At 37.3% G+C, this 27,488-nt stretch overlaps 1 protein-coding gene across 1 annotated transcript in view; it reads right to left on the bottom strand.

Moving 5' to 3' along the window:
• Window positions 1–26,043, bottom strand: part of adcy2a (adenylate cyclase 2a) — a 60,198-nt gene extending 34,155 nt beyond the window's left edge. The window contains exons 1-7 of the mRNA XM_038297358.1: window positions 25,484–26,043; window positions 20,244–20,441; window positions 9,151–9,312; window positions 4,377–4,526; window positions 2,986–3,134; window positions 1,415–1,526; window positions 1,183–1,310 (exon numbers count right to left, since the gene is read on the bottom strand). Coding sequence (XP_038153286.1) covers window positions 1,183–1,310; window positions 1,415–1,526; window positions 2,986–3,134; window positions 4,377–4,526; window positions 9,151–9,312; window positions 20,244–20,441; window positions 25,484–26,035 — 1,451 coding nt within the window. The 5' untranslated portion in view covers window positions 26,036–26,043. The remainder of the gene's footprint in view (window positions 1–1,182; window positions 1,311–1,414; window positions 1,527–2,985; window positions 3,135–4,376; window positions 4,527–9,150; window positions 9,313–20,243; window positions 20,442–25,483) is intronic.
• Window positions 26,044–27,488: the final 1,445 nt, after the last annotated feature.

Raw genomic sequence — 27,488 nt, 5'->3', positions numbered from 1 at the left:
CCCATGGACGAAATTATGATTTCAGAAGTGGAGGGGATGCTAGTATTTTTCTATATAACTATTATATACCGGTATAAGTTCAGCACGTTTTTTAATAATTCTTCTGTGTTTTTTCCCCCCACTTTCTCTTGTATCACTGCTATCCCTCTCCTGACAAAATATATGGATGCAGGAAATTAACAACTGTACAATTTATGATGCAACAATCCGTGTAGTTTAAAGACACAGTTTTACAATTATTATCAGCTTGGATGTATAAAATCACATTAACAGATTGTATTTGTTCCTATTTTGATGATAATAATATTTAATATTAATGCATTTGATTTATCAGCACTTTTAATCAAACGATTAATAACTTAACACACACAAGCACATGACATTAATTCAAAAATGTGTGTAAATTAGTACACCTGATATTAAAACCCTTTCAGATTATGTGAACCAAGGGAATAAAAGAATGCCTAAGTTCCAGTAGCAGGCTCCCTCACCAACTGTCGTCTTTTGCAGACCCATGTTTTTCTACAAGACCATACCTCCTGGACCGTTTAAGTTATCTCAAAAGACTTGCGACCATACAATTCTTCTAATTACTGGAGCGGGTAGGTCTTCAGCAGCTCTATGACCATCCAATCACAGACCTGATTCAGTGGTGCATAGAGTTCGCATCTCAGGAGTGGCAGCGGTGACAGCCAATCACACAAGAAAAGACGGAGGGCTTTAGCTTGAGCCACGGTTTTTCGGCTTGGTCCTAGTGCTCGACGAAAGTCTGTTTACTGTAGCATAACATTGTTTTTGGACAGTAAAAAGTGCAAGGGACCAAAATGGACTTTAGAAAAAGTGCAGAGGACATGTCCCATGTGCTTCCGTAAAACAATGAATCCTACAACTATTGGTTGTCTGTCTTGTTGTAATTTAAAGTGACAATCACATTTTTATAATGAGTTGAATGGTGTTTTATATATTAGTTTTTCCTTAAGGGAATGAAACCTTCTTCATACTGCCCAGGCTTAGACTTTGATTCTCTCCGTCATTAGTTTAGTCATAACTAATCCACTCATCACTAACTAACAACAACATTCAAGTTGGGAAAAACTGGAATGTGTGTTGGACAACATTTAGACAGGTAATCACGGTTTTACAAGGTGTGTAAAATATTATCTTCATATATGTGCCACTTACTTGATAGCTTCACACATGTCCAGACCCATTTTCACACAGTTCTTTGCATGGTTGGGCAATGACTCTGGGAGGCCGGACACACAGTAATAACAATCGCCAAGAATTTTGATCCGCATGCATTCATTTTCCTGAGTATAAAATTGCACAGTAAAGGTATGAAATATTGGGTCTAAGAATTTTTTTTAATGTAAAATAAATAAATAAAGACTTGAACTAAACAAAGGCTTTTTACCTTAGCAATTTGATCAAATTTGCCAAACAGTTCATTCAGCATATGCACTAGTTCTCCTGGTGAGCAGTCACTGGCAAGGCGCGTAAATCCAACTATATCTGCGTAAAGAATGCTAATAAGGAAAGGAAATAGTTACTTTGATTTTGTTCACATACCCAAGCAGACAACTCATAAGCCAAATTAGAATTCGGGTTTGGTCAAACATCATCAGAAGAAAACTTTTCAATCTCTAACAAATTTTTATTTTTTTTGCAGTTTTTGCCTTTTGTCGTCAGATTTAAGTGCTTCTTATCAGGCAAATTATGTGTTATATAACCTCAATGAATATGTTAAAATCAGCTATTCTTTAATCATATCCAGCCTTGATTACTGGAAGACATTTATAATGAAGAATTTACTTAAACATTATCATTCAGATAACATTAAGAAAAGATCAAATACCACAAACGCCAGTTCTAATTTAAAAACATTCAAGAAGAAACGAGAAAGTGATTTATATCTATTGGTCTAGAAAAGGTCCAAGTAATTTGTAAGTATTTGGGAATCCAATGACAGTGAACCTCATTAAAAGCCAGCATCCACGAATGGATGTCACATGGCAAAGTTGGAAAAAATCATAAAGCAAATCTTTTGGACTATTATCTAACTCTGGGAAATCTATTCCCAGTGCTATATTGGCAAAACAGGACAAACAAAAAAGGAATTGCTCCTTCTGGTGAAATAGAGACAGGCAGTCTGACCAAAGTCAGCACTCTTCCGTGAGATATCAATCTAGGAGAATGACCAAATAGTCCTTTCTTGGAGATCTTGATCTTATGGACCTTTTAGGTTTGAACAAAGGGCTGACGTGGTAAATAACAACCCACTTTCACATAACTGATTTCCCTGCAGGATTTAACTGAAGCTCAACACTAATACAAGTCAAAGTTAATACAAAGTCCAATTTCTGAGTTATGACTCCTTTAAAAGTGCAAACCCCAGGTGCAAGAAAAGGGTTTCTAATGATCAGTATCCTGATGGATGTGGAATAAAGCTGAAAGCATTCTTGAGAGTTAATCACAGTAATGGTAGTTTGATGTTCTCAAACTACTCGGCTACCTCAGGTCTTGGATGACTGGCTGCAAATGATGAAACCATTAATGCTTTACTTAGACAGAAAATCTTTAAAACAATCTCCATTTATCATTTTATTACCTTAAACTCAACCACACTTATATGAATTAGAACAACATTCTAAAGCAAATCAGCAACATTTTGCAGCCTAGTCAAAGTCTTGACTGCTGCTATGAGTATTATTTAAAATGTTATACTATGCTAACAAAACCTAACTTTAACTTTGTTAATATCAGAAGACCAAAACACTCCAGCCAGTAACCACAAATGTTTAAATGCATTTTTTGTCATAAAGAGTGTGAAAAGGGTTTAGGTTTTGCCGACAATTAAATTTTTACAAAGTCAGATTAGTTTCTTTCCTAAAAAAATAAATAATTATCTGAAAGCACAATAAATCTGCAAAGGCCAAATCTTTTCTGACAGTGGTATTTAAATAATCAGAATAAACCTCTACTTGCCTGACATTAGTGTGCCTCTGGACATAGAGGTTGTGAAAGTTGTTTGTGTTCTCAATCTGGCCAAAGTTAGGGCCCTTCAGTCTCTGGATGATCTCAGCCTTCATTACTCGAGCAATGTGAGCTGGCAGTAGAGACAAAAGAAGACGCTCCTGAAGACAGTAGCAGAAAAGAAACACAAACAGAATAATATTTTAACATTAAACAAATTAACAAACTATTAAAGTCATAGTTTTCTAAAAGTAAGCAAAAAAATAAAAATAAAAATCCCAAAACCTAATTTTGTAAAGCTCAGATGGGTCCTTAAGTAGTAGCTGCTAGATTAAACTGTAAAGCATTTTCTTAAAGCCTGCTGCAAATGGAATATTTCATGATTGTGCCAGGTGCTTTCAAGAACTGCCTCGACACAAATACAGTACTACCATCTGTCACACACAGAGGAGCAGCCAATACTCCAGGGTCTCTGCAAAATACTTCACCTGAGGCATTTTATGCCTCACACACAAACAGTTAAAAAACACAAACTCATTGTTCAGGAGGGAAAACTGGTCCACTCAAACTGTGGACTTCCAAAACAACAACTGGATACACCCTTAAACATGTACAAAGGAATGATAAAAGTAGTAGCATTAGAAATTTTGCCAGATTAGCTTAGCTCAAAGTCTGTAGTAATCTACAATTTATTAACCTTCCTTTATACGGTAAATAGATATATTGATAACACTTAAGACGTATTTGACTATTTCAGTCAAAACAAGCATTGAGAAATCAGTGTCCAAATAAAAATGGATACTATCTCTAGGTTTTAGTGTTTTTTTCATTTTTGTTCATATGTTTGGCCTCCGATAAGATAAAACAGTAAAGTCAGCAAAACATTAGATACAACAATAAAGAAGATGGAGAAGTTGTTCTCACAAACAAAGCTGATATTTAAAGCTGGTGTAGTTCATAGTACATTACTAAATTGAGTAAACAGCTTAATTTGATTACCTGCAACATGCCCAGATTAAATTTAGTGCCAGTTGTTTAGAATCTTTGAAGACTAGACTAATTTAGCAAACCAGGTTAATGACACGCTCCAACCTAAACACATTTCCCACCTTAGTACTAAATGTGACCCCTGTCCCAAAAACAGTAATTCTCCACATGGGATCCAGGCACAAGGACCAGTCAGTCCCCACATCATGCCATTTTCCCTGAAAACCTGCCCCACAGTGTATTAAAAAAACAAAAACACACACGCACACACATGCTAACACATCCATGTTTGCTCACACTATTATTGTAGGACCTTTACATTTACTTCCATTCATAGTGCACTCATTTCAATGGCCTAACTCAGACCATTACTCTATCCCTTAACATTACCCTACTTATTAAGAAGTCTTCAATACCTGCTGTCTCTTCTCAAACTCCAGTTTAATTGGGGACTTGATGCAGTTACAGGTGTCTTGGTAGGTTTGTTTCAGTGCCAACTCCATCAGATGCTTGTGGTACGCCCCAGCCATGTTGCCACAAACAAAAATAATAACATTGGCCAAAATCTATGTAAATAGAGACATAAAGACCAAACAGATCATTAAAATAGAAATATCATTTAAAGCTATAAAGAGTTACATTAAGCACTTAAACATATTGTCATGGATCTATATTAACTAATGCTCACAAAATGGAACATTACTAATCTCAACCACGCTTGTTGTTTTTGGAGTTTACAAATACAGTATTACTGCTTACTGTTTACTGCTATCATAACAATAATTGTCACACTGCAAAAAAATAGTACGATGATTGCTCATTCCCATTACTAAGGCTTTTGAGGGATGACAAAGAAGAAACCCAAGCATGAAAGGAATCTGAAGACTAAGTTATAAAGGAGGATTTTTGGTAGCCTGCAAGGATGTTCTATCAAACTGTTACATAATTTTAAAGAAATATCAATGGTCCATCAAAGCCTTAAACCCGTTTTCATCATTCGCTCGAGTAGTTACCTGCCAAAGATAAAGCAGTGGGGATAAGCTGATGAAAAAAAAAGGTTTTCAATCAGGAAAATAATGACATTTCTTATGCATGAAGATACATAACTCTTTCCAAAGGAGAATAGTATGTTGCAGTTGGATTATAACTGTGTTATGCAAAAACTTTCCATTCAATGTGAGAGAAGGATTTTTTTTACCTAATGCAGATTTTCATATGTTGTCTGTGAACACAAGTTCAATTGGCTATGTGTTAGTTGGAGCATTTGGGATTAAATCTATAATGACGTCCATTCAAATTAAAATTTATTGACAATATAACTTGGAATAATTTAATTCCAAGCTAAGGATATTTCAGTCAAGGACTTTAATAGTGAAATTCAGCTAAACTAAGATAATATGTGCAAAAAGAAGAAAGATTTTAATGCTGTAAACCCATAATGTCTGGGGGACAGTGATTCGCCTACATGTTATGAATGCTGGCGTACCATAAATGATAAATTATCAGTCATTGCCCATAGGAAGACGTTACTTGGATATAACCTAACCGAATCATCAGAACGGCTCCAAATGACATAAAACTCATATTGGTGAGTAGAACATGATGCAATAACATAAAATCAAGGGCCCAATGTAAAAAAAAAACGGTGTTCCCCTTTAAGCAATGGTACCTGTGTCCTCTGAAATGTAGTTTCCCTCTCTACCTCTTGTGTTTATCAAAATGTTGACTGTTTATATCAGTCTTTTCTGCCTGCTATAAATGTATTGTGGTATTCCAAACCTTACTGTTTTCCCTCCAGATTGAGAAATTTTACATTGTATTTTCCCACAAAAGTGGACGTTTCACTTTGTAACCCTGTCTCTCTTCCTGTCAGGCCGATGGAATTGCCACTGAATTTCTTCATAATGCAACAAAAATAAACATGAGGTCCACCACAGTCGGAGCTACGCTAGTGATCCTGCAGAAAATCTTGTTGGATGTTTATCCCCATTCACTCGCAATGAGCACTGATAGCATGACCTCTTACAATATGATTTTTTGTTTGATCGGACGCTCAATCGTGTTTGGGCAAGTTTAGGGCTTAAAGAGGATACAGCATTTGAGCGCAGAGACTTTTATCCCCATTACAGTTGGGGGCAGCATCCAATGTCCCTGAGATGAGTTTCTGGGAGTGTTTTGAAGTGGGATGGTGCAGCTCTTCGGAGATGGTGCAGCAGAGTAGAGCACAGCTTTGGCTCTAGCAATGTTTGGTACAGAGAGATTTGGAAGAGTTCAAAATTATCTTTCTTTCTCTTTGTTTAAGGAAAGTTAAGGCTGATTTATACTTCGAAACTAGGTCGTCTGCGTAGGTGTCGCAGTGAACAAAAAGACGTCCCCGTCCCTCCGTAGACACTCTGCTGCACCTCTCCCAAATTGTAGGTGACCGCAGACAGTACAGCAGACAGGAGGCCGGCTTGTTTTGTTTTTATGACCGAAATTACTGAAAACAACTTGTGAAGTTTTACCAGCTAGAAGAGCAAGGTGCGCGAGAAAGCTGAAACCGTTTTCCACTTGGATCCCAGTTCTTTTTCGCCCTCATATCCCTCCATTGTCGGACAAACTCGCCCCCACTTCCTCACCACCTCGGCTGTATCTATACCCACAGCGTATAGCGCAGACCATGCTTCAAAATTGAGCATAAATCAAAAATGTCTGCATCAAGCTCACTGCGACACACTGCTGTGGGGAGTATAACCAGCCCATAAGAAAAAACATTCCCCTGATCGAAAGCATTGTCACAGCAAAACTGACTTGGTCAATTGTTTTAATGTTATCTTCTCTTTCACTCTCTCAAGTGCTTTGCACCACATCCGCCCTTTTACATAGAGACAACATGGGAATCCTACTCTCCAGCTGAGAAATTCAAGTTCTGTGTGAATGTACCTCTAGTATGTCTAATTCCACCAGTGATACCGCCAAAAAATTAAAGAAACTATTTTTAATAATTGTTTATCAAGTCAGTTACCTTTAGGAACAATGATCAGGGAGTAGAGATGGCTGGTGAATAGAGTCAGCTGTTTGGTGATTAATAAAACAACAACAAGTACACTAAAGGAGCAATTAGACAACAAAAAACTAAAGGGTTTTGTAATTGGGGCCAGAGATATTTCCCCCCTCCTTTATTGAATGGGCAAACTGACCCAGGGTCAGTGTCACTACTGCTAGCATGAAACAATACCTGCACACTCCAAAGGTTGCTCAGGCAGTTTCTCTCCACATAGGGGGTAAATCTACATATAGTAGTGCTAGAAGATTCTCTGCTTCTCCCTCAAGACATATGAGAGCTGGCCGGGCTCATCAGAGGTCCTTAACCCATGAGCAGGAACTGCTTCTATGTGCAAGGAGGAAACGGGAATATAACCAGAGCTCTACAAATTTACCTCCTGTGGTGCACTACAGGAATGTCTCTGACCAAAATATTAGAAAGAGTGAGACATTCCAGTAGGTCCTTTAAGGGGAGCCATGGATTATCTTGCATTTCCAAGAGAATGCAGGAATTTGTAGGTTTTGTACTGGCCCCCCTGTTCTTTTCACAGCTGAGAGCAGGTTCATCCTGAGCTCAGGTGACAGACTTGAAAGGGTGGGGATGCTGTGAAGGATGCAATGCTTACTGCAATATTGTTAAGCATGATCAGTTAGTGTTGGTCTGGGGAGGCATGTCCATGGAGGGATACACACTGACTACAACTACCATTAGACATCGAAATGTCCTCATCAGAACCACTGCTAGACCAGTTGCTAGTGTAGTAGGTCCAAGGCTTCTCCTGATGCATATTTTTTCCTTATCAGACCAGGCATTATCATGTATGTAGTTTCCATGAGAGTAAAAGAATTAACAGTGTTGTGTCTGCATGTCCCAGTTACCTAAATCCAGTAGACAGTCCAGTAAATTCATAAAATCATGGCTTGATATTTTTAGGTATTCATACAAAGCATTGTGGAAACGATACTTATTAACACTTTCTTTTAATGAAGATCTGACAATTTTTTGGGTATTCCTTTACAAAGTTGGAAGTTAAAGCATAATTTGCATGATTTACATGCTCAGATACAGAGGGCGAAGAAATATTCAATAGCTTTGTTAAGTTAAAGATTTTATACAGTAAGAGCTGTGATGAATTATTGATGATTTCTATCAGTGATTAACACAATATGAAAATTAAAAATCTTTTTGCCTAATGAGGGTCATTGCAAGGCAAATGTAATACTTTTAGCAACATAACTAATAAGGTTAAGAGGTTTAAATTACATCATCTAGTTATTATCAGTTTGAATAAAGTTATATTTCTAGATTGTATTACACAGTACATTGTCTTGGTTTTAAACCAAGCAAATAATTGCTTTATCCACCTAAAGTGAACTGCTCTAAATTGATTTGTATTATATTACACAAGCCTTGGTCAAAACTATTAAATCTCAAGCCTTTCAGATCTTTTAAAGTTTGTTAATTTTCCACATGTTCATGTGGAAAATTAACAAGCGCTAGTTAGGGATACTAGTGAAAAATGTACCTAATGTCCCAATTGCTATTGATTTTGAAGTTGAAGGAAACACTGCACTTGGGTAAAGCTAGTGCACCAAGTTGTTTAAATATGTCATAACTCCAAATTTATTTAAAAATGTTTTACACTGAAATAAAGCCTGTGTCTTAAGGAAGTTTTGGATCACATTAAATAAAAGAATAAGTTCAGCATTGAAAAAGAGAATCTGCCAAAATTTAACTTGTTTCCAGCTTTAGAGCAAGACAGTAAAGCAGAGAAAAATAAACATTTCTAAAACCAAAATTCTTGGCTAAGATCGTATGTCAAATCTAAGTCTTTAACATTTAACAAACTGATTAAAACTATGAAGTAAATTGTCCTTGTTAGTGAGTGTAATGAGGGACTGCTAACTGAAATGTACAATTAAAATTTGTAATTGCCATGTGAAGTTACATAGTTGCAGGTTGCTACTTGGCACTGACAGGAAATGATTGCTTGCTTCTACTACTGATGAAATCTCAGCAGTCATGTTTATTTAAAACCAGCTCTTTCATTCACAAATTCAAAATAAAAACTTTATTAATATTTCTAATTCTAAGTTAACTGTATTAGGTTGCTAAACAGCACATTATGTCTTTGGTAAATCCACCCCTGAGGATGATTAGCTTACCTGCCACACTACTGCCTCCCTGTGATCTGCCGCTGTGGACAAGCACACACTCAGCACAATGGTGTGAGAGGCAGAGGTAAGGATACTGGCAATGATGGCTTCCCGCATAGAGAACGGTAGCATGGTGTAAACCACAAACACAATGAACAGGAAGAAGGACACCTGCAGAGAGAAAGACTTGCTTAAAATACATCTCCTGAAAAAAGTGGAAATTAAATGGAAGGGAGAAAATGAGAGATGTTAAAGTAGAAAATTTGTGAAAATGTCATAGAAATATAAACAAAATAAGGACAGGATATATACAGCATATTAAGCATCAATTATTTAATTAGTGTTGATACCTAAATTATAACTACTTTATAATTGTAAGCAGTACTGGCAAAGTGCAGAAGACATTAAGGGTTAGTCTGCCTCTATATCACAAATTTAACACCTGCAATGTAATACTGGCTGAGTTTCCACTTTCAACCGAAGGGTTAAAATTGTTTATCTGCTGCCCTGCATTAACAGACAGAGGCCGGTGTTCTCACAGGATACAGCCTGCCATTACTTAACCTTTCACTGCTTATTTGTTAGGCAGCAAAGCAGAGTGGGGGTTAGTGACATGCAGAGAGTTCAGCAAAAAAAGAATGCCAAGAAGAGAGGTTGATAAAGCAGCTAAATGTGAATCAGGCTGTAACATAACAAGAATTTTCTTTATAAAATAAAAAAAGGGCATTCTCAAATATAGGTGAATGTTCATCCTTTAAGAGAGAAATATTATTAGACAGTGTTATACTGTTTAATACTATTTCTTCATGATAGATACAATGCAATTTCTTATTATTCATCTTGATATCGACAATACCTCCTTTAAAATCGGACTCTAAATCAGATGCAAACTGCTTTCCATGTTAGCAGGCGGACACATCTTTGATGTACTGTGTCTATGGTTAAACACAAGCAATATTTTGACTTAAAAAAACTGAAACATTCCACTATAGCCACCAATTATGTAGGCCAGACAGCTGGATTGTGGAACAGAATATGAAGAAAAAATAATAATAAAACTGACAATTACTTAAATCATTTCCTTTCTACATCTGGTGCAGTGGAAACAAATATTGAAATATATCCAGCAAAATATTAAACAATGTCAATCAGAAACAACTAATGGTGACTTTCAGTTGCAAGTGATATGACACTAATTGATTATAAATGTCAATATATTAAGAGAACGCAGTAGCGGACAAAAAAAAAGTGAAGTGACATCACTGTATATGACTCTATATCAAAAAGACTTTTTGTATTACTATTTTAGATCAGCGTTATTGTTACCATTACCACAGTATTCTAAAAAGGATTTTCCGATTTCCAAGCACTGCTTGTAAAAACTTAAATTAACTACCAGCAGACATAACATTCTATGTATAATGGTGCCTCTGTCATGGAATGATTGAAATCTGCAAATGAAGTTGTTCTTGAACTACCATTTAAAGCTACAGTGTGTAATAATTACAGGGATATAAAGTCAGAAATTGAATATATTATACATAACTATGTTATTTATCATCACCTATGAGCTCAGCCTTTTAACCATAATATTTACGTTGCCTTAGAATTCGTTATTTATAATTACATAGGAGCGGGTCTCGCAGCCATGGAGGCTGACATCTTTGCGCTACGGCAGCGCAGAAGCAACAAACTAGCGATTGCGAGATCGCCCATTACGCTCGAAAGTAACTACGGCAAGTTGAGAGATTAACTGAGACGGTACTGAACAATAGATGGCAGTATTATGCCTGAGAAGCGTTTAGTCTGCCTGAAACCAAAGAAGAAGAAGAAGCAGGTATACTGCGCTTCAGTAACAAGAAAGGTGATCAAGGCGGCAGGCGTGAGTGACTTTGCAAACTGTTTGGCACTGTGTTGCCAAACATCAGACGAATGGAGGATCATGCCTACTCTGTATCACAACGAAAAGCGGCGGACACCGAACCCCCGTCATCTAAGAAGCGGAAACACGACGAGAATAAACGCAAGCGTGACAAGAAACGACAAAAAACACGGATCAACATTGGCACGGCATTTACACGATGGAAGGCACTGACGGAGGAAAAAGGTTTTCAAAGTGACGCTCAAGTTGCCAGTTTTCTCTTGGACAGGTAAGGCCACAGCTTCATAAAATTACCACAGCTGATAGTGGCGTGTGTGAGTGTGAGAGAGACAGATATATGAAGCTGCATATTAGCGAGCTACGGATATATACCTCGGTTACTTCTCTCCGGCTCCTTTGGAGATCTTCAATTCTTTCCTCCTCCGCTATAGTCAACCCCCGCTGGCACCTCTCTCTCGCCTGGCCCTGGCTGCACGCCCACCCCGCCCTCTCTGCCCTCTTCTTTTCCCTCTTCCTCGCGTTGTAACCCCCGTGCCACAAACAAGACTTGGACTCTGTAAACGGGGAATATATACCGGTATTCTTCCAGCGAACACAATCTCGCTGTTAAACTAATGACTACAATTACTTCGTCTGTTTATATCACCATGCAAAGCAGCTCACCAAAACGTCACAACGATGTAGAATAAAAATAACGGATATATTTATTATTATCAAATCTATACCCTACACAGACTAATGAAATACTATCTGTAAAATTATCTATGTAAACAAACCTCATTAATTGAGAAGGTAGGTGATTCCGACGTCGTGGAAGACATTTTGTCCCATAACGCTCGCCGTATTGTTGGGGGGGAGAAGCGGTGGGGGGGAGATGTTCATGTTGCTGCAGTCTGCAGTCTGGACGTTAGATGTCGCTGAAAATTACACACTGTAGCTTTAAGATTGTTGCCACCAACATACACATTTGTATAAATCCATTATCAGAGGATAATATGAGCCATTTTATGAGCTAACCTTATTAGCATATTCTAAATTCAGCTCACCATCTGTCATGGTCTTGGCACTGATGTCTGGTCTGATTACTCATTTCACTCATGCTTATCTGCGCCCAGTTCTCATTGCTGTTCATCTGAACAGAGACCTGCTGCAGTCTCTATTTAACCAGACCTCTAACCAGTCATCAGTGCCAGATTATTCAAGCCTGGTCTGTTTTTGAATGCCTGATTCTGACCCGTTTTGCCTCTGGATCTCTGAGCCTGCCTGTCCCCATTCTCATCTGTTTGCCTGACCTGTATTCAGACTCCTGCCAGATTTCTGCCTGTCTGTGAACCAAACCTGGAACTGTTTCCCGACTTCATTCTGGATTTCCCTTCAGTACCTATTTAGACCTCTGATCTCCTGGCTCTGACTGTAAGCACATCTTCGTCACCAGCTTTGGCTTCATCTTCTGGATTATCCTGCCTTCCTTCATCTGCTTGGTTCTAATCTCCTGCCTGTTTTCTGACCCCAGCGTCTGAAACTCTCTGGGCAGCACCCGCCACATCTTGTTAGCAGCCAACTGGCTGGTTCCTCTGGGAACGGACTGAACTTTAAGACATTTAAGACAAGGTTAGTGGCTCACACGTTCATCAGAAGTGGTCACTAACCTGCCTTAGACGCCGATGCTGTTCACTGTAGTTTTTTTTCTAGTAAACGTTTTGAGAAATCTTATTGTCTGTCTGCCTCGAATACTGGATCCAATCATTCTGAGCCTGACACCATGTGTATTTTGATGCCCTTAAAGGGCTAGGGGAGAAATACCTAAAAATTTCAATCCTGCTAGAAGACAAAAGAGGATGCATACTAGTAAACACTGGTTCACCAAATTAAGGTCAGAAAACTAACATTTATTCACAAGGTAAAGATGTAACAGCTAAAACCCAAAATAGAAGTGAATAGCTAATTGCATTTACTATTACCTCACTCTGGAACATCATTGGTTTACAAATACTTTTCTGAATTAATGTGGTGAAATCCAGGGCTGCCAACTAAATCGCTGGAAGTATACCAAAAATGATTTAAAAGGTTCGGACTGAGTTATGCATGCCTGCTACATCATGCTTTAATAAACGGTAATAGTAGTCCAGGGACCCTTAGCATATGGTGACCCTCTCCTGGGACAATTATATGAATAAGAAATCTGTGGTCTTCATGAATCCTTTTCTTTTATAATGGCACTAAAAACAGTCAATAAAACTAATAACGTAGAGAGAACAACAGTTACTGCGGATCAGGCTTTTAGCTTAGAATGGTGATTTGATTAGGTTACAGGTCAGATCTAACCTGTAACCTGTGAGTATGGAAGCCAGTAAAAATCAGGTACTGACTTCTGGCCTGCTATTTAACACCAAAGCAGACTGATGTTCATTTAATTTCTAACCACTCAGAGTGAAGTAAAGGGTAAAAGACAGTTCAGCTGATTTATACTGAAGATGTGGCAATAAATGGAGTGGGTGAAAAACAATCTGCCAGTTTGGCTGGTTCGTAATTTCTGCCATCAGTCTTCACACGGTAATCACTAAAATAAATTAGGCACAGACACAAAATTAGTCTCCCTCTTTTACATCAAAGCACATACTTACTCTCAGTCTCTCTCATTTTATATATCCCAAAGCCCCTTACCCCCTCAGCTGTCTTTCTCATCACTGGTTTTCCTTTTTCTGCTGCCTACCCACTTCGTTGCTGCTCAATTCTGACAGGGACTTTCCTAGACCAAGACCTCTGTCTGTTAAATCTTAATGAGAATGGCTATATACCAAGTGTGTGTGTGTGTGTGTGTGTGTGTGTGTGCACGCGCATCTGGCAGGTATCCAAGAGACACAGAGGGAATAGGAAGTGAGGCAGGATCTAGACATGTCTCTGTAAGGGGTAGAGGCTGGACCACACAGATAAGCTTCTCTCCAAACCATAGGGCATAGAAGAGCTTTGTTTGGTGAGGAAAAGATACCAATTGATTTTAGATCAGAGGACAGAAAATGGTAGAAAACTAGCTAAGAATTTCTAATGGCCAAGTTTTGTAGTATATGTTGTACCTTATACTGTGCTACATCGTGTGTTTAGTAGAACTGTATTCTATACATAGAAAAATTGCCATCACACATCTACTTCAAACTTATACAAATGGTTATATGTTAAAGGTTTTAGATGAAGTGCAATTATATTCATGTCTGTCCAGTGGAATGATGAACACATGTAATATAGGACACTGCAACAGAGAAGACTCCTCCTTAGTGTTTTAGGAAAACTTTGCATAACTCCAATAGCCTCCAATTTATGCCTGTTGTGTACTTTAATTGACCGGAATGACTGAGAACTTGCATAGACGCATGTAATAAAGTATTATTCATTCAACTATATAAACATCTAAAGTACAAAAATAAGGCAGCTAGAGTCCTTTTTAGAATATATACATAAGGAATGCCTGCATTAACCTAAAGAAATGTTATTAATACGCTGTCCATGCCAAAATAATTTAAATTCACATGCACTGATATTTTGTTGATCACCTTGACCACGATACATTGGTGAATCATTGTTTTGCCAAGCCTATGCAGTGCTACAATATGTACAGTATGTTATCAAGAATCCAACCTCGAATTTATCTTTAGCATTAAGGAGAACTAAATTAACTGGTGGGATTACTGTACATTCTCATTATGAACTGTTTATTCAGATCATCACTTAAACTCATTCTTAAGGCGTGCTGAACATGTATTTGACCAACTGGAACCACAGATTATGGTATTGCTCACTGAAGCTTGTGCTGTTGGGAGTACACATGACAGGTATATCACTTTATGCACATATACACAGATAAGGGGATAATTCTAGATCATAGTGAGCCTGGACTAATGACATAATCATAATCTACTTAAGTGCTCCAGACATCAATCTTTAACCAACCATTCATCTATCATCTTCAACTTATCTGAGATTGGTTCAAGGGGGCACAAGTCTAGGGGTGAAACCCAGAGATCTCTCTCCAGCAACATCCTCAAGCACATTCTGAGGATCCCAAAGTAATAACAGCCAGGTGGAATAAATAGCTCCATCAGTAAGTTCTGGGTCTTCCATGGGGACTCCTCTCAGTGGGACAAGCCCAGGAGGTATTGCAGTCAGATACAGAAACCATCTGAGATTATTTTTGATGTAAAGCAACAAAGGCTTTACTTTTGTTTAGCTTGTGTTCCAAAACAATTCTTGATTTGGTCTTAATAATATCAAATCACAAACTGAATCTGTAAAATGTACCAAAAGGCTTTTATATAATACATTCTGGTTATCCCCGCGTCTCGCCCACCGACAGCTGGAGTTAGGCACCAGCACCCCTCGCGACCCCAGCAGGGATAAGCATGACAGAAAATGGATGGATGATATTTTCTTCTTAGGGTGGGCAAATATAAGCCTTTGTTTACCTCCCACCCTATTTGTGTAAACTGTTTATGGAATATTGTTTCCTTTTTCTGTTATGAGGTAAAATTTAACAAAATAAATAAATTAAACAGCTGAAAAACATCCAAATGTGGGCGGGTCATCAATAATAAGGCAGCCTTGCAATCCAAAATGTAACAGCATCGCCTGCTGCCAAGTCTATTGCAGAGTGAAAGGAGAGAGCCAAAAAGGGTTAATGGCACCTAGACGAAGCACCCTGGACAAGGTGAGAGAAGGAAGCCATGGAGCAGTACCAAGGGACACTAACCGGGGAACATGTGAGGAAAAGCTACCATCACCTACAGCTCTCCTCCTATAAAAGTGCTCATATACACAATAAACCTAGTGTAAAATCTGAGTCTGACAGTGAGAAAACAAGAAGACAAAAGAAAGCTAACAGGCACACAGACACACAGCTGAATAATTTAATATTTTAAATGTTTAAGTTGTACTGCAGAAGATAAAACATCTTGAAATAAAATAAGTCCGTGCTGCCATTAATAAAAAGATAAAAACAACAGAAACCAGTTAAAAGAAAGATGGAAAAGTCAAAATAAATATGGTTGTAAAAAAAATTATGCAGGTAATAAATAAAAAACAACAAAAACTGTTCAAGTAGTCATTAACATCTGTGCCGATAATGCAAAGATTTACTAAACTCTAGAAAATACTAGTTCATAAATGTATTCTCTGACAGATGATGCCACTACCCAAACAGTAGCTGACAGTGATATGATAATTTTGAGCACAACTAAATGGTTGTATGAAGGACCAACTCTGCCATATTTAAAAATAAATACAGAAATAAATAAATGCTCCATAAATGTATAAGCATACAATTAATTGCCAACAAAAAAGTGAGACATAAATGTATATAACTCTTAATTAGCTTCTTTATTTATTTGCCTTTGTAATATTTACCTTATTTATTTTTCTGTCCTTTATAATCTTCAACTTTATTTTTTAATTACTTATATTTTTAAGTATTTATTTATGTGCATGTTATAATATTTTTGTCTGTTTTATTCTTCCTCTGTATTTTTTACCTTAGTTATTTCTTCGCCGCTGTTTATTTCTCTCTGCCCTTTTTACATTTCTCTCTGCCCTTTTTACATTTCTCTATGCCCTTTTTACATTTCTCTATGCATTTCTGTCTCATTATGCAAATGAGGAGGGGGTGTGTCCTAGAGAGTCAACTTCTGCTCATTGGTTGGCTTGGCGGTCCATCTTCTTAACTCACAGAGCTCAGAGTACTAAGTTAAATGTTCTCTTTTCTGTTGCTGTTGTTCAATAAAAGTACGTTTTAAGATCATTTAAGGCGAGAACCTTATACATTTAAGCATCACCATATGGCCCAGTCACAGATTTAATGCGTAATTTAAAAGAAAATGTGACGAACTTGAGAGGACAACCGTGGCAACCAGCGGAGCTCCGAAGCTGACAGCAGCCAGGTCTAACCACAGCCCATTTGCAGCGGCCCTCTCTCGGCATAGCCGTGTGTGAAGCGTGTTGGTTAGCATTTTACTACATCGGTCGAATCTACAGGAGGAGAGTCTGATGTCGAGTCTGAAGTCATTAGAACTTGAGTAGGGACTTTGCCAAACTTTGCCAAATACAACAAAAAATCGCCATCATAGCCTGGCTATAGACCTGGCTGCCGTCAGCTTCGGAGCTCCGCTGGTTGCCACGGTCCTCTCAAGTTTGTCACATTTTCTTTTAAATTACGCATTAAATCTGTGAATGGGCCATATGGTGATGATTAAATGTATAAGGTTCTCGCCTCAAATGATCTTAAAACATACTTTAATTGAACAACAGCAACAGAAAAGAGAACATTTAACTTAGTACTCTGAGCTCTGTGAGTTAAGAAGATGGGCCGCCAAGCCAACCAATGAGCAGAAGTTGACTCTCTAGGACACACCCCCTCCTCGTTTGCATAATGAGACAGAAATGCATAGAGAAATGTAAAAAGGGCAGACAGAAATGTAAAAAGGGCAGAGAGAAATGTAAAAAGGGCATAGAGAAATGTAAAAAGGGCAGAGAGAAATGTAAAAAGGGCAGAGAGAAATAAACAGCGGCGAAGAAATAACTAAGGTAAAAAAATACAAAGGAAGAATAAAACAGACAAAAATATTATAACATGCACATAAATAAATACTTAAAAATATAAGTAATTAAAAAATAAAGTTGAAGATTATAAAGGACAGAAAAATAAATAAGGTAAATATTACAAAGGCAAATAAATAAAGAAGCTAATTAAGAGTTATATACATTTATGTCTCACTTTTTTGTTGGCAATTAATTGTATGCTTATACATTTATTGAGCATTTATTTATTTCTGTATTTATTTTTAAATATGGCAGAGTTGGTCCTGCATATGGTTGGAACTGCAAAGCACTTTTAAAAAAATTATAAGGGTGCCAACAGTTGAGGGTCAGAACGTTGCTGATAACCTGTGCACATGGGACATTGTACATTTTATACTGAGAAATTCCTTAGTAGAGTTTTGAATGTATCACTACTTTTTTATGTAAAGCTATAGTGGGTTATGAAACCTTCAAAGTTCCCTTTGCTTTATTAGCATGCAAAGCAGTATTACAAATATTTGTCAACTAAAGATACAGTACCTTTCACATAGCAAATCAATTTAGAGGTTTATAACCATTCTCCCTGTTCATGTTTATTTCACAATATAGGCTCTGTGACAGATCAAATGGATATATATATCTATATATATATATATATACACTTAAATTACGAAATGTGTAGAGATGTAAAGATCTTAAAGATAGTAGTCTTTTAGTTGCTTTAGATATGATGAAGGATTAATTTTATTATACTGACTAGTATGCCCTAAAGGAGGCCTTAAACATCGCCTGAGCTATTGGAAAAGAGCATGTATGTATTATTTAAATCTTTTTCATTACTGGTTGCCTGAAGATATGTGACGCACATTATTTTCAATGATACATGAATCAGTTCCCCCCCATCTCATCTGTGGATAATTAGAATAATAAATACTATGCACTGAGATGAAAAGGCTAATGAGTCATTTCCCTTAACCTATAAAGTTTCAACAGCCGAGTAAAAAAAGACTGCAGTCCCTAGGAAAAAATATGTATTAAGAAAGTGGTAATTGATATTGCTGAGAAGCTGCAGAGGAGACCAGAGGTAGTATAATGGCTTAACATCTGCAGTGTGCACAAGAAAGTAATGAATGGAGAAGTGTCTGAATCAGAGCATCTTTAGCTACTTCTTTGTGATAAATGAGTCCAAACCAGACATATATCAAGGTAAGTACTGCTGAACGAGTACAGCTTTCACATGATGAAGACCTAATGTACTGTGATGTTTTCAATAAGCTGTGGTGCAGAATGCTTGTGGTTGTGGGATCAACGAACCTAGCTCTATTGCCATTTTTATTTCTCTGTAATTCTAGATGCAATGGAGCAATGGTAAGTGTGGTACACAGTTTAATTATAAAAAAATGTACAGTACAAATCTCATGGAAAGTTCAGCTAATCTACCATATTCAGAGGATAAAAGAAGATTTCTTGGGTAAAGGCTAGTATTTTTTCTGCACAAAGATTTGCTATGCTGCTGATATCATACATTTAGTTTTTGATCACCAAAAAAATACTGCACGTCTTATTATATATTCACAGATATTTTATGCACACTGGCCCTGTGAAGTTTTGTATCAAGATATCTTTATACAACATCGCTTACATAATGATGCAAAGAGAGAGTGCTTAATTTTACTGCACATTTATTTTCACCCTGTTCTGTATTTGTGTGCTTTTCATTTGAAATATTTAGAGAATTTCTTTTGTTTTATGTAAACTAAAAAAAAAACTTTATCCGTTATAAACAAATGGCTTTCTTTATGGTCTCTGTTAGCTAATTGTAAATCAGCAGATAGTGTGAGAAATTACTAATTTGTAGAACGCAGAATGTGAATATGCATGAGGCGAGTTACATAGCTCAGCAACAGGAGGTGACAAGAAAGCCCCAGTGCTGGAATAGAAAGTTAGTCAGCAGCAGTGGAATATGCTACAGCAGGAAGAAAATATGTGGCTTCTGCAAGTCTAGGGCTAGTCTACAGGAGTCTGTGATTACAACCTGCAATGCAGGATTTCTTCATCTTAGCCAAGAAAGTCCCTTCACCAGAGAACTGTGTTGCAGATGAATGCCTACGACAGGATGGACATATATCAACCCTTCTGTGTGCCCCCCTCACTTAAAAAAAATATATTCAACTTGGATTTTTTTTTTTTTTTTTTTTAGTTTTTATTTCTTAACTCCATTTTTTTTACCAGTAATGTATTCTTAATTGATCATTATTTTCTTCACTTTAATGTAATTCATTTGATTTTGGAAGATTAAGAACAGTTTCACATAACTTATCTACTCATTTGGGCCTTAATTTCTTCATAACCTACCTGAGGCTGTGCAATATAGCTTAAAATCTCCTCTCCCTTTTTCCTACCAAATCTGACAGAGTGATTTTTTTTCCCTACTAAAGTTTAATAAAAAAAAAATTTACATTTACTTAAAAAATTAATCTCTCTGGGAGGGGGCCTTAACCTAAAGGGTAACAAAATTAAAGAATTCAAAAAATTTTATTAATTAATAAACCTGAGTAATCACCCAACTTTAAACCCATCTATAGTAATAAGTGATCAAATATTATAACCAAACACAAACACATGTTAAAGAACTAAAACATTTACAATCATGTCTTACCTGATCCCATGGACAAAGGATCCCACCAGAAAACATGAAAAGGTAGCCCATTGCAACCAAGCAAGCCCAGATGACCAAGGAAAAAACACGTAAGAGCTTCTTGAAGACAGACTCAATGCAGACGAGCACAAACACTGTCAGGAATATAGCCAGTGCTGTGGGCACAGTGATTACAAAGGCAACATGGTCTGCGATGCTCTGAAAAGGAAAGTTTAAAGATAAACACAGACGAGATCTTAAACATTTGACCATAAGTTTCAGCAAGTTAAACTTAGACTAAAGTTGGGCATACATTGTACGATTGTTTCAATTGTCGCATGCAGCTGCAGCTCACACTGTATGACGAAAAGGCAGGGTTTAATTTCACGGCTCACGATGTATGTTCTCACATTGTGTGGCCTGATGCTACCTGCTCACCCTGTACGTCTAAAAACCACGTGGCACTCAGCTCTGCAGGGAGATGGTGCTACTCAGACTCATCTATCTGGAAGCCAAACGAGTAGAAGAGGAAAAAGACAGAAGTGTCGATGCCTCCTGTTGGTGCAATTTTGTGTGCTTAAAGCCCTAAAAAGAAAATCCTACGACGTATTTGGACAAGACATGGCTGAGCAAATGTAGCTACTACAGTCTGTCAATTTTAGAGAAAAACTCTATTTCACCCACACCCCCGCCATGATTCTGTGTTTTTGTGTGAGAGGAAAAAGAATTTGCTCATGCACACCTAGCAACTTGCCCACAACAACTTTACGACGGCCAACTGAATTTCAGACATGTTTGACTTTCGCCCGACCTTATGATTCCAGATCGGGAGGTAGTCCATGAATCCCATCGTCCCTCTTTACCCCCTGTACGCTACATGACGCACGATCAGGTTGAAAGTGTGACTGGAGAATCGGCCCGGAAAGGGCAAAAAAAAAATCGTACAGTGTATGACTGGCTTTAGACAACTTTTATTGTCATTTTGTATATACATAGTGTAAACAAACAAAATTTCGTTTAGTACAGCTTTTCAGACAGTTCATTTCCAAACAAGCAAAAATATCATCAAAACCTGTAAAAGCTAATGAATCGTTTTTTAAAGAGTATACGCTGCAAATATATAAACGTTGCAGCACTGCAAACAAAAATTAGACTAACACAAAACATGTGCTAGGAAAAAATACCACATAAGAGAAAAGCTCCAATCAAAGAAAATAGAGCAGAAAAACCAAATGCACTGATAATACAAAACCTGCTGCAAACACATAAATTGTGCTAAGTCACAAAACACATGTTAAGCAATAATGATGCAAGCAACAAATACAACTTAAAAGTTAAGAAAAGCTATAAACCACCTCTGTATAAAAGGAGAGCTCCAGACCACTAGTAGGTACGTGATGATCAGCGGCACTTCCTGTGCAACCTCGTTTTCAGAATTCTGTTGTACGATTACTACAAGCGCTTTTATCATTCTTCAAAGTTTTACCTCAATTTTGGCCAGTCAAATCGTATTAAAGCTGCAGTCTGTAACATTGAGAAGAGAGCAGACTTCGACTGAAAATTTGAAGAAAAACAGGTTTTACGCCACTCCCCCACCCTCTCTGCTTCACTCATGCCCCACCTCCAAGCTCCACCCCTCTCACAGCATCTGCGCGGCTACCGCATGCGACCAGAAGGGGGGGGGGGGGGCGGGATTCAGCGTGTGTGAGCTGTGATTGACACTCCATCAGACGCTCCTCTGGCTGTGATTGGTTGTTTTGGCTCGTCCTGAATTATTCTTTCCAGATTGAAATACAGGCAGTAGGCGGTACCAATTGAAGCAGTTTTTTTCACAGGTTACATATCACATGTACTGCTGTCTGGGCATAGGGACAGTTTTAGCCAATATGACAAAAAAGTGATTTTTAAAAACTTACAGACTTCAGCTTTAAAGGCTAATAACTTCTTCTTTGTTAGTATATACTCCTTTAAGACCGTATATTTCAGTTTATTTATGTAAAGTTTGAGCATTATTTGACAATTGCCACATGGTTTCCTTGCCTCAGCAAAAAATTTTGCCGATCACTAAATGGTGTCCTCTTTCACTTTTACTGTACAATTCATCTTCAAAACACGTCTTGCCAAATCTCTTATATCTTCACAGAATTATTACTATATTGGGCTAATATACTTTTCTTTCAAAGTCTTGCGCTTTTTCACATTATGCTATGTAAGGCGGATGTTTAATAATTTTTACCACATCTTTGATTGCCGCTTGCATACATCCCTGTTAACTCGATCACGTGACAGTATTCAGATTTAACACTGAAAATCTATCTTTTAATTGTTAGTTAGTATTAATTACTTAATTGGAGAAGTTAAATTGAACTTTGTATATATTATTAGATAACATTATTAGATTAGTTCACAAAACGTTATGAACATGGAATTTAATCTCTCAAATTGTATATTTTGCATATTCCACTATATCGGTTGATGCCGATGAGTAATTAGAATTGGTGATTAATGAATTAAGAATTATGTTTTTTGCTTTTCATTTGGAATACAGAAAGTAGATTGTACAATTTATAAGTCCTGAAAATGTCAATGAGCTAATTATTTTTGAAGGCATAAGCAATAACTGGTGAAAAGTTGTTGAAGGTGTTTACAAGTGTTCCTATTGTTTTTGTACTAAGGCAAAGGCCTAATTAGCCCCTCGAGTTTGTGATTTTTAAATTTTGATAACTTCATTAATATTTATCTTATAACAATATTCTTGGGTATTTTTTTAAGTGTTCATTTTAAGTGATGTTGAATTTTTTTTGTCATATGCCTACCACTAGGTGGAGACGATCACAAGTTCAATGGAATGCTCAGAGACAATAAGATTTAAAAAAAAAAAAAAAAGTGGAGAAAAAACTGACCTCAAATTACCTTGGGGTTTACATCCCACTCATGTTTTGTCTAAGGGCCAAACCCATAGAAAAAACAGACATTAATTTGTAGTAATGTTTATGTGCTTGTACCATAACACTATATGACCGTCTCCCCCTACTGGTCTGGAGGACTCATGTTGATTTCAACTAATTTGCTGCTCATGTGCAGTCGTTTTTGTTGTTTAAGATGTGCAAATGTGCTTTTTTTATGTTGAATATCCATCATTTAAAATATAAAGAAAGCCATTTAGACATAGTATCCAATAAAATAAAAGGGGGAAAACATTTTAGGGTTAATATCTTGCATGTTCTGGCTACATAAATAATGAATTGCTACTGTCTGCTGCAACTCACTTGGTTATGGAAAATGTGATAAAATTCTAGGAATTCCATCCAGTGAGACCTGAAGTAATAGCACAGTAAAAGGGGTCACTTTTACCATGTTTCTGTTACATTTCATCAACCTTTTGTCATTCTTGCTAGGGAGGAGTGAAAAAGCATGGATATACTTTGTCACATTTATCTTGTCAATGCAAATTTGGAATCAGAATATTAATTCAAAAGAGTTTGACTATTTTTTACATTATTGTCCGAATGCTTCTGACAAATAAATGTGTTCATTTATTTTATTTGTACAGACCCACCGAGCTTTGAAATGACCAATTCTTTTAAAAGATAAAATATCCTCACACTTGCCCTCTTGATTTTTCTGACGCAGTTCCCACTCTAACCTCTTCTATCCCCTTTTCTCATGCAGTCAAAGCACTGGGGTATGAGAGGATGCTTATGGAGAGCCACACAGTGTTCGTCTTGCCCAAAGCACTACTTTAAAACCACAAAGGATTTAGGTCAGCCAGTCAGAACGACAGCGAGATGAAGGGTAAAAATGAATGGCACACATAGAAATAAGGAAGTAAGAGAAGGCATTGGACAAAGGACTAAATAAGGGTAATGGGGAAAAATATTTAAGTGAGCAGCTTTAAATGAAGAAGAAAAACACAAACGATTGAACCATTAAGGATATGGATAAGGTTAATAAATTAGGTAGCTTTAATTAAACATTTAAATATGACTTGTCAGACAGTTAATTCAAAACTGATATTTGATATTAAATCCTTCAGAATTGACTAGCAGTTTAAATTAGCAGGTTATTTCTTGTCAGTTTGGCCCATTGCCTAAAGTCACACATGTAATAAGGGGGGAAAAAAAACGCTGGTCTAGTCTCATTAGCCATATGTGTCTCATGAAGTGGAAAACAGTCTTTCCAACACAGCTCCATTTTTGTAAGATTCACAATATTTCAAAAAGTACTGAATTGTTTGCAGGGTTTGGGTGTTCTTTGCTCCACCACAAATGATTTCACTTTCACACTTTTATTATTGCCTTATTACTCTTCTCCCCTCAGAGTTAATTAAGAAGCAAACATCACTATAAGGCTTTAATTCTTTGTTTTAGATCTACTTATGTACCAAGTCCTAGCAATGATAAAAAAAAATACAGCAATATTTTCATGTACAGAAGGACATTTATTAAAAAGTCTCCTATGAAATTCATAACATTTGCATTTTATACCCTAATATTAATTAGGTCTCATCCAACAATCATGTTTTAATTAATTTAAAATCAAACAGTGTTTTCCCCCTCTTTGTTTAAGTCAGTATTTAACGTCTTTCAAAGGTTGAATCAAATAAAAAAGGCATCTTCAAAAGAATGAAAAAAAATATTTATAGGAGAGAAAGTTTAATCAACTTTTTTTCTGCTCTAATTTGATATTTGTTGAAGATACACTCTCCGTCATTACTTTGGATTTTAAATGTTTTAAAATGAGGAGGGAAAATAGAGACAGAGCAAAATAGATAACTTTGAGTCAACCATAAGCTCATACAATAACTAAGCCCCTTATCCTCCCCTTTCACCTCACATTAGTGCTGCGATGAAGAGTATTTGCAGTGAGAGTAGGACTGCTGATGGGTGTATTTCAGGTACTGTACAAGCATGTGCACTTTTGCTGCCTCCGCATTGCCAAACTGATTCTGTTTGTATGTTTAATAAAACAGACCTTTTATTTTTTCCTTATATCCTTTTTTCATCCTGATAAAATGTTTCATAGATTTTTTTTTCACCCCAAGAGACCAAGCCAGGAGGGCAGAAGAACTATTTATCCACATACTGCAAAGCTGAATCTGATATGAATTTTCTGCATTTCCATTTAATGTCCTAATAAAAAGAAAATGCCACACACCTGGGTGTGTGGTCCTAAATTGTTGCTCAGTTATAAATGATTCACTTGCATAATATATATGCATATATATTTGTGTGTGTGTGTGTTGTGAGTGAGTAGCTTACCAGCCCTGAAGCAAAAAACACAGTCAGCAGAGCCAGGCAGGCTCCCATCACTATGAGAAGCAAAAACACAATGAGAGGATGTTGCTGGCTCATACAGTAGTAGGATTCATATAGCCAGTCCGGGGACCTGCTCCTCTTCCCCTCACCACCTCCTTTATCCACTTCACCAGACACCCCTGCCCGGTCAAGGAGGTACCGTTTCCTCTTCATCGCCTCTTGCCACATAGACCTTGGAGCGGACAGGGTTGAAAAAGAAGCACTGAAACCCGAAGAAGGTGTGGTGGTGACCACTGAGGGGTTAGTAGTTTCCTCCACAGAAGAGGGGCAATATTTGTCCTGTTCTTTTTTTCTCTTGCTGTTGTCTCTGTTTGAGAAGCTGTAGTGAGAACTCCTGAGCTCCAGTTTGTTGTTTGTTTCTTTCTCCACCTCTTCTCTTAAGTCCTTTAGCCGAAGACAACTGAAAGCTGAGGTTGAGCCTGAGTCAGAGGCAGTGCGTGCTGACCGAAAAGAACGCACCAAGGGTAGAGCGCAGCATCCTCCTCCTTCTCTCATTTCCAACATGTTTGGGTGGAAAATGAAGTGAAGCACAGCCAGAGAGTGCTCTTTAGATAGAGAGAGAGAGAGAGAGAGAGAATGAGGAAAAACAGTGGGAGGGAGGCAAAGAGATGGGGGATGGAGTAAAGACTAGGAGCGGGGTGTCAGTATGGGGGGAAATGTAAAAGTATTTTCTGGTTATATGGGGCAATAGACAAATTGATAAGTTACACCTTGAGACATTTAAAATATGAAAGAGGTTGGGGCTCATTGTGTTGTTCATAGTGCTCAGTCCCTCTCAGAAGTACGCTTCCCTATATGCCAGATTTCTCAGAAACAACTTTTGTGAGTCAAACTGAAGTTGACAGCAAACGCACAAAAATACAAACTCAACATCCTTTGTGGTTCAGTATCTATGGAGATAAGCAGGAGACTGAAGTCTGCAAAACCGATAAAATTAGAAAACTCATGTCCCATGACATTTGTTCAAATACTGTGTGCATCTGTGAAGACACAAATGAAGACACAGCACCCACAAGGGAGAATCAAAGCATGAAAGAACTGTCAAGATTATCTCTGCCTTTGTAAAACCTGTGCGGAAAAATAAACAATTTATCTTGCGTTCTAAACCAGAAAAAAAAGCCTTGCTTGATCACCTTATAAAAACAGCTGTGCCCAAATGGAAAAAGGTTAGAAAGTTAGGATTTTAAATTCAGGCACTCATTACACAAATTTAAACAAACTATAGAAATCTCCTATCCTGTGTATCAGTAGAAGGTTATAATGTTACCTAAACAGCAACCAATAAGAAAAAATTTATTAATTTTCACAAAATAGAGAGACATACGCTAGTGATACATTTTTTATGAGTGATACAAATAATAAGAAAAAGACTCCGGTCTAAAATAACGTAAGTAAATCATTCTTCTCTCTGTTTTAAATATTTCCTTCAACAATCTCTATTTCCTTATCTGACTAAAAATTTTTAAAAAAAGAAATTGGATCATAGTAAAGGCCCCATCTATCTTAAATAGGAATGGTTTTATGTTTTTCGATTTGTTACTGAGGCCAAATATTTACTAATAGGGCTCCACATTATCTAGCACCAGAGGCCTGTTTCGGAAAAGCTGAAATCAGAAATTCCAGGATGACAGATAGAGCAAGGTCCGACCTAGCGTGATGTGGAGTGCATGCTGGATTCATCCATTTCACAAAGGTCACGCCAGGCTCCACAATTACTTATACATGGTAGCTACACCATGTATAAGTAATTGTATAAGTACTGTAACTGTATTAGTAATTAAGTTAAATGTAGGTCTGTAGGTTTTAAGAGCCAAAGAGGTCTATCACAGATTTATCGATTCAGCAAACAAAAGCAGATCAACTGAAAGTCTACCAGTGTTGGGCAAGCTACTTGTCCAGTGTAGTGAGCTAAGCTATCAGTTACTCAACAATAAATTAAGCTTCACTA

This window comes from Cyprinodon tularosa, unplaced genomic scaffold (genome assembly GCF_016077235.1).
Source record: "Cyprinodon tularosa strain WSP-4 unplaced genomic scaffold, ASM1607723v1 ctg387, whole genome shotgun sequence".
In the NCBI taxonomy this organism is placed as follows: domain Eukaryota; kingdom Metazoa; phylum Chordata; class Actinopteri; order Cyprinodontiformes; family Cyprinodontidae; genus Cyprinodon; species Cyprinodon tularosa.
This window is presented reverse-complemented; position numbering and strand designations above follow the sequence as displayed.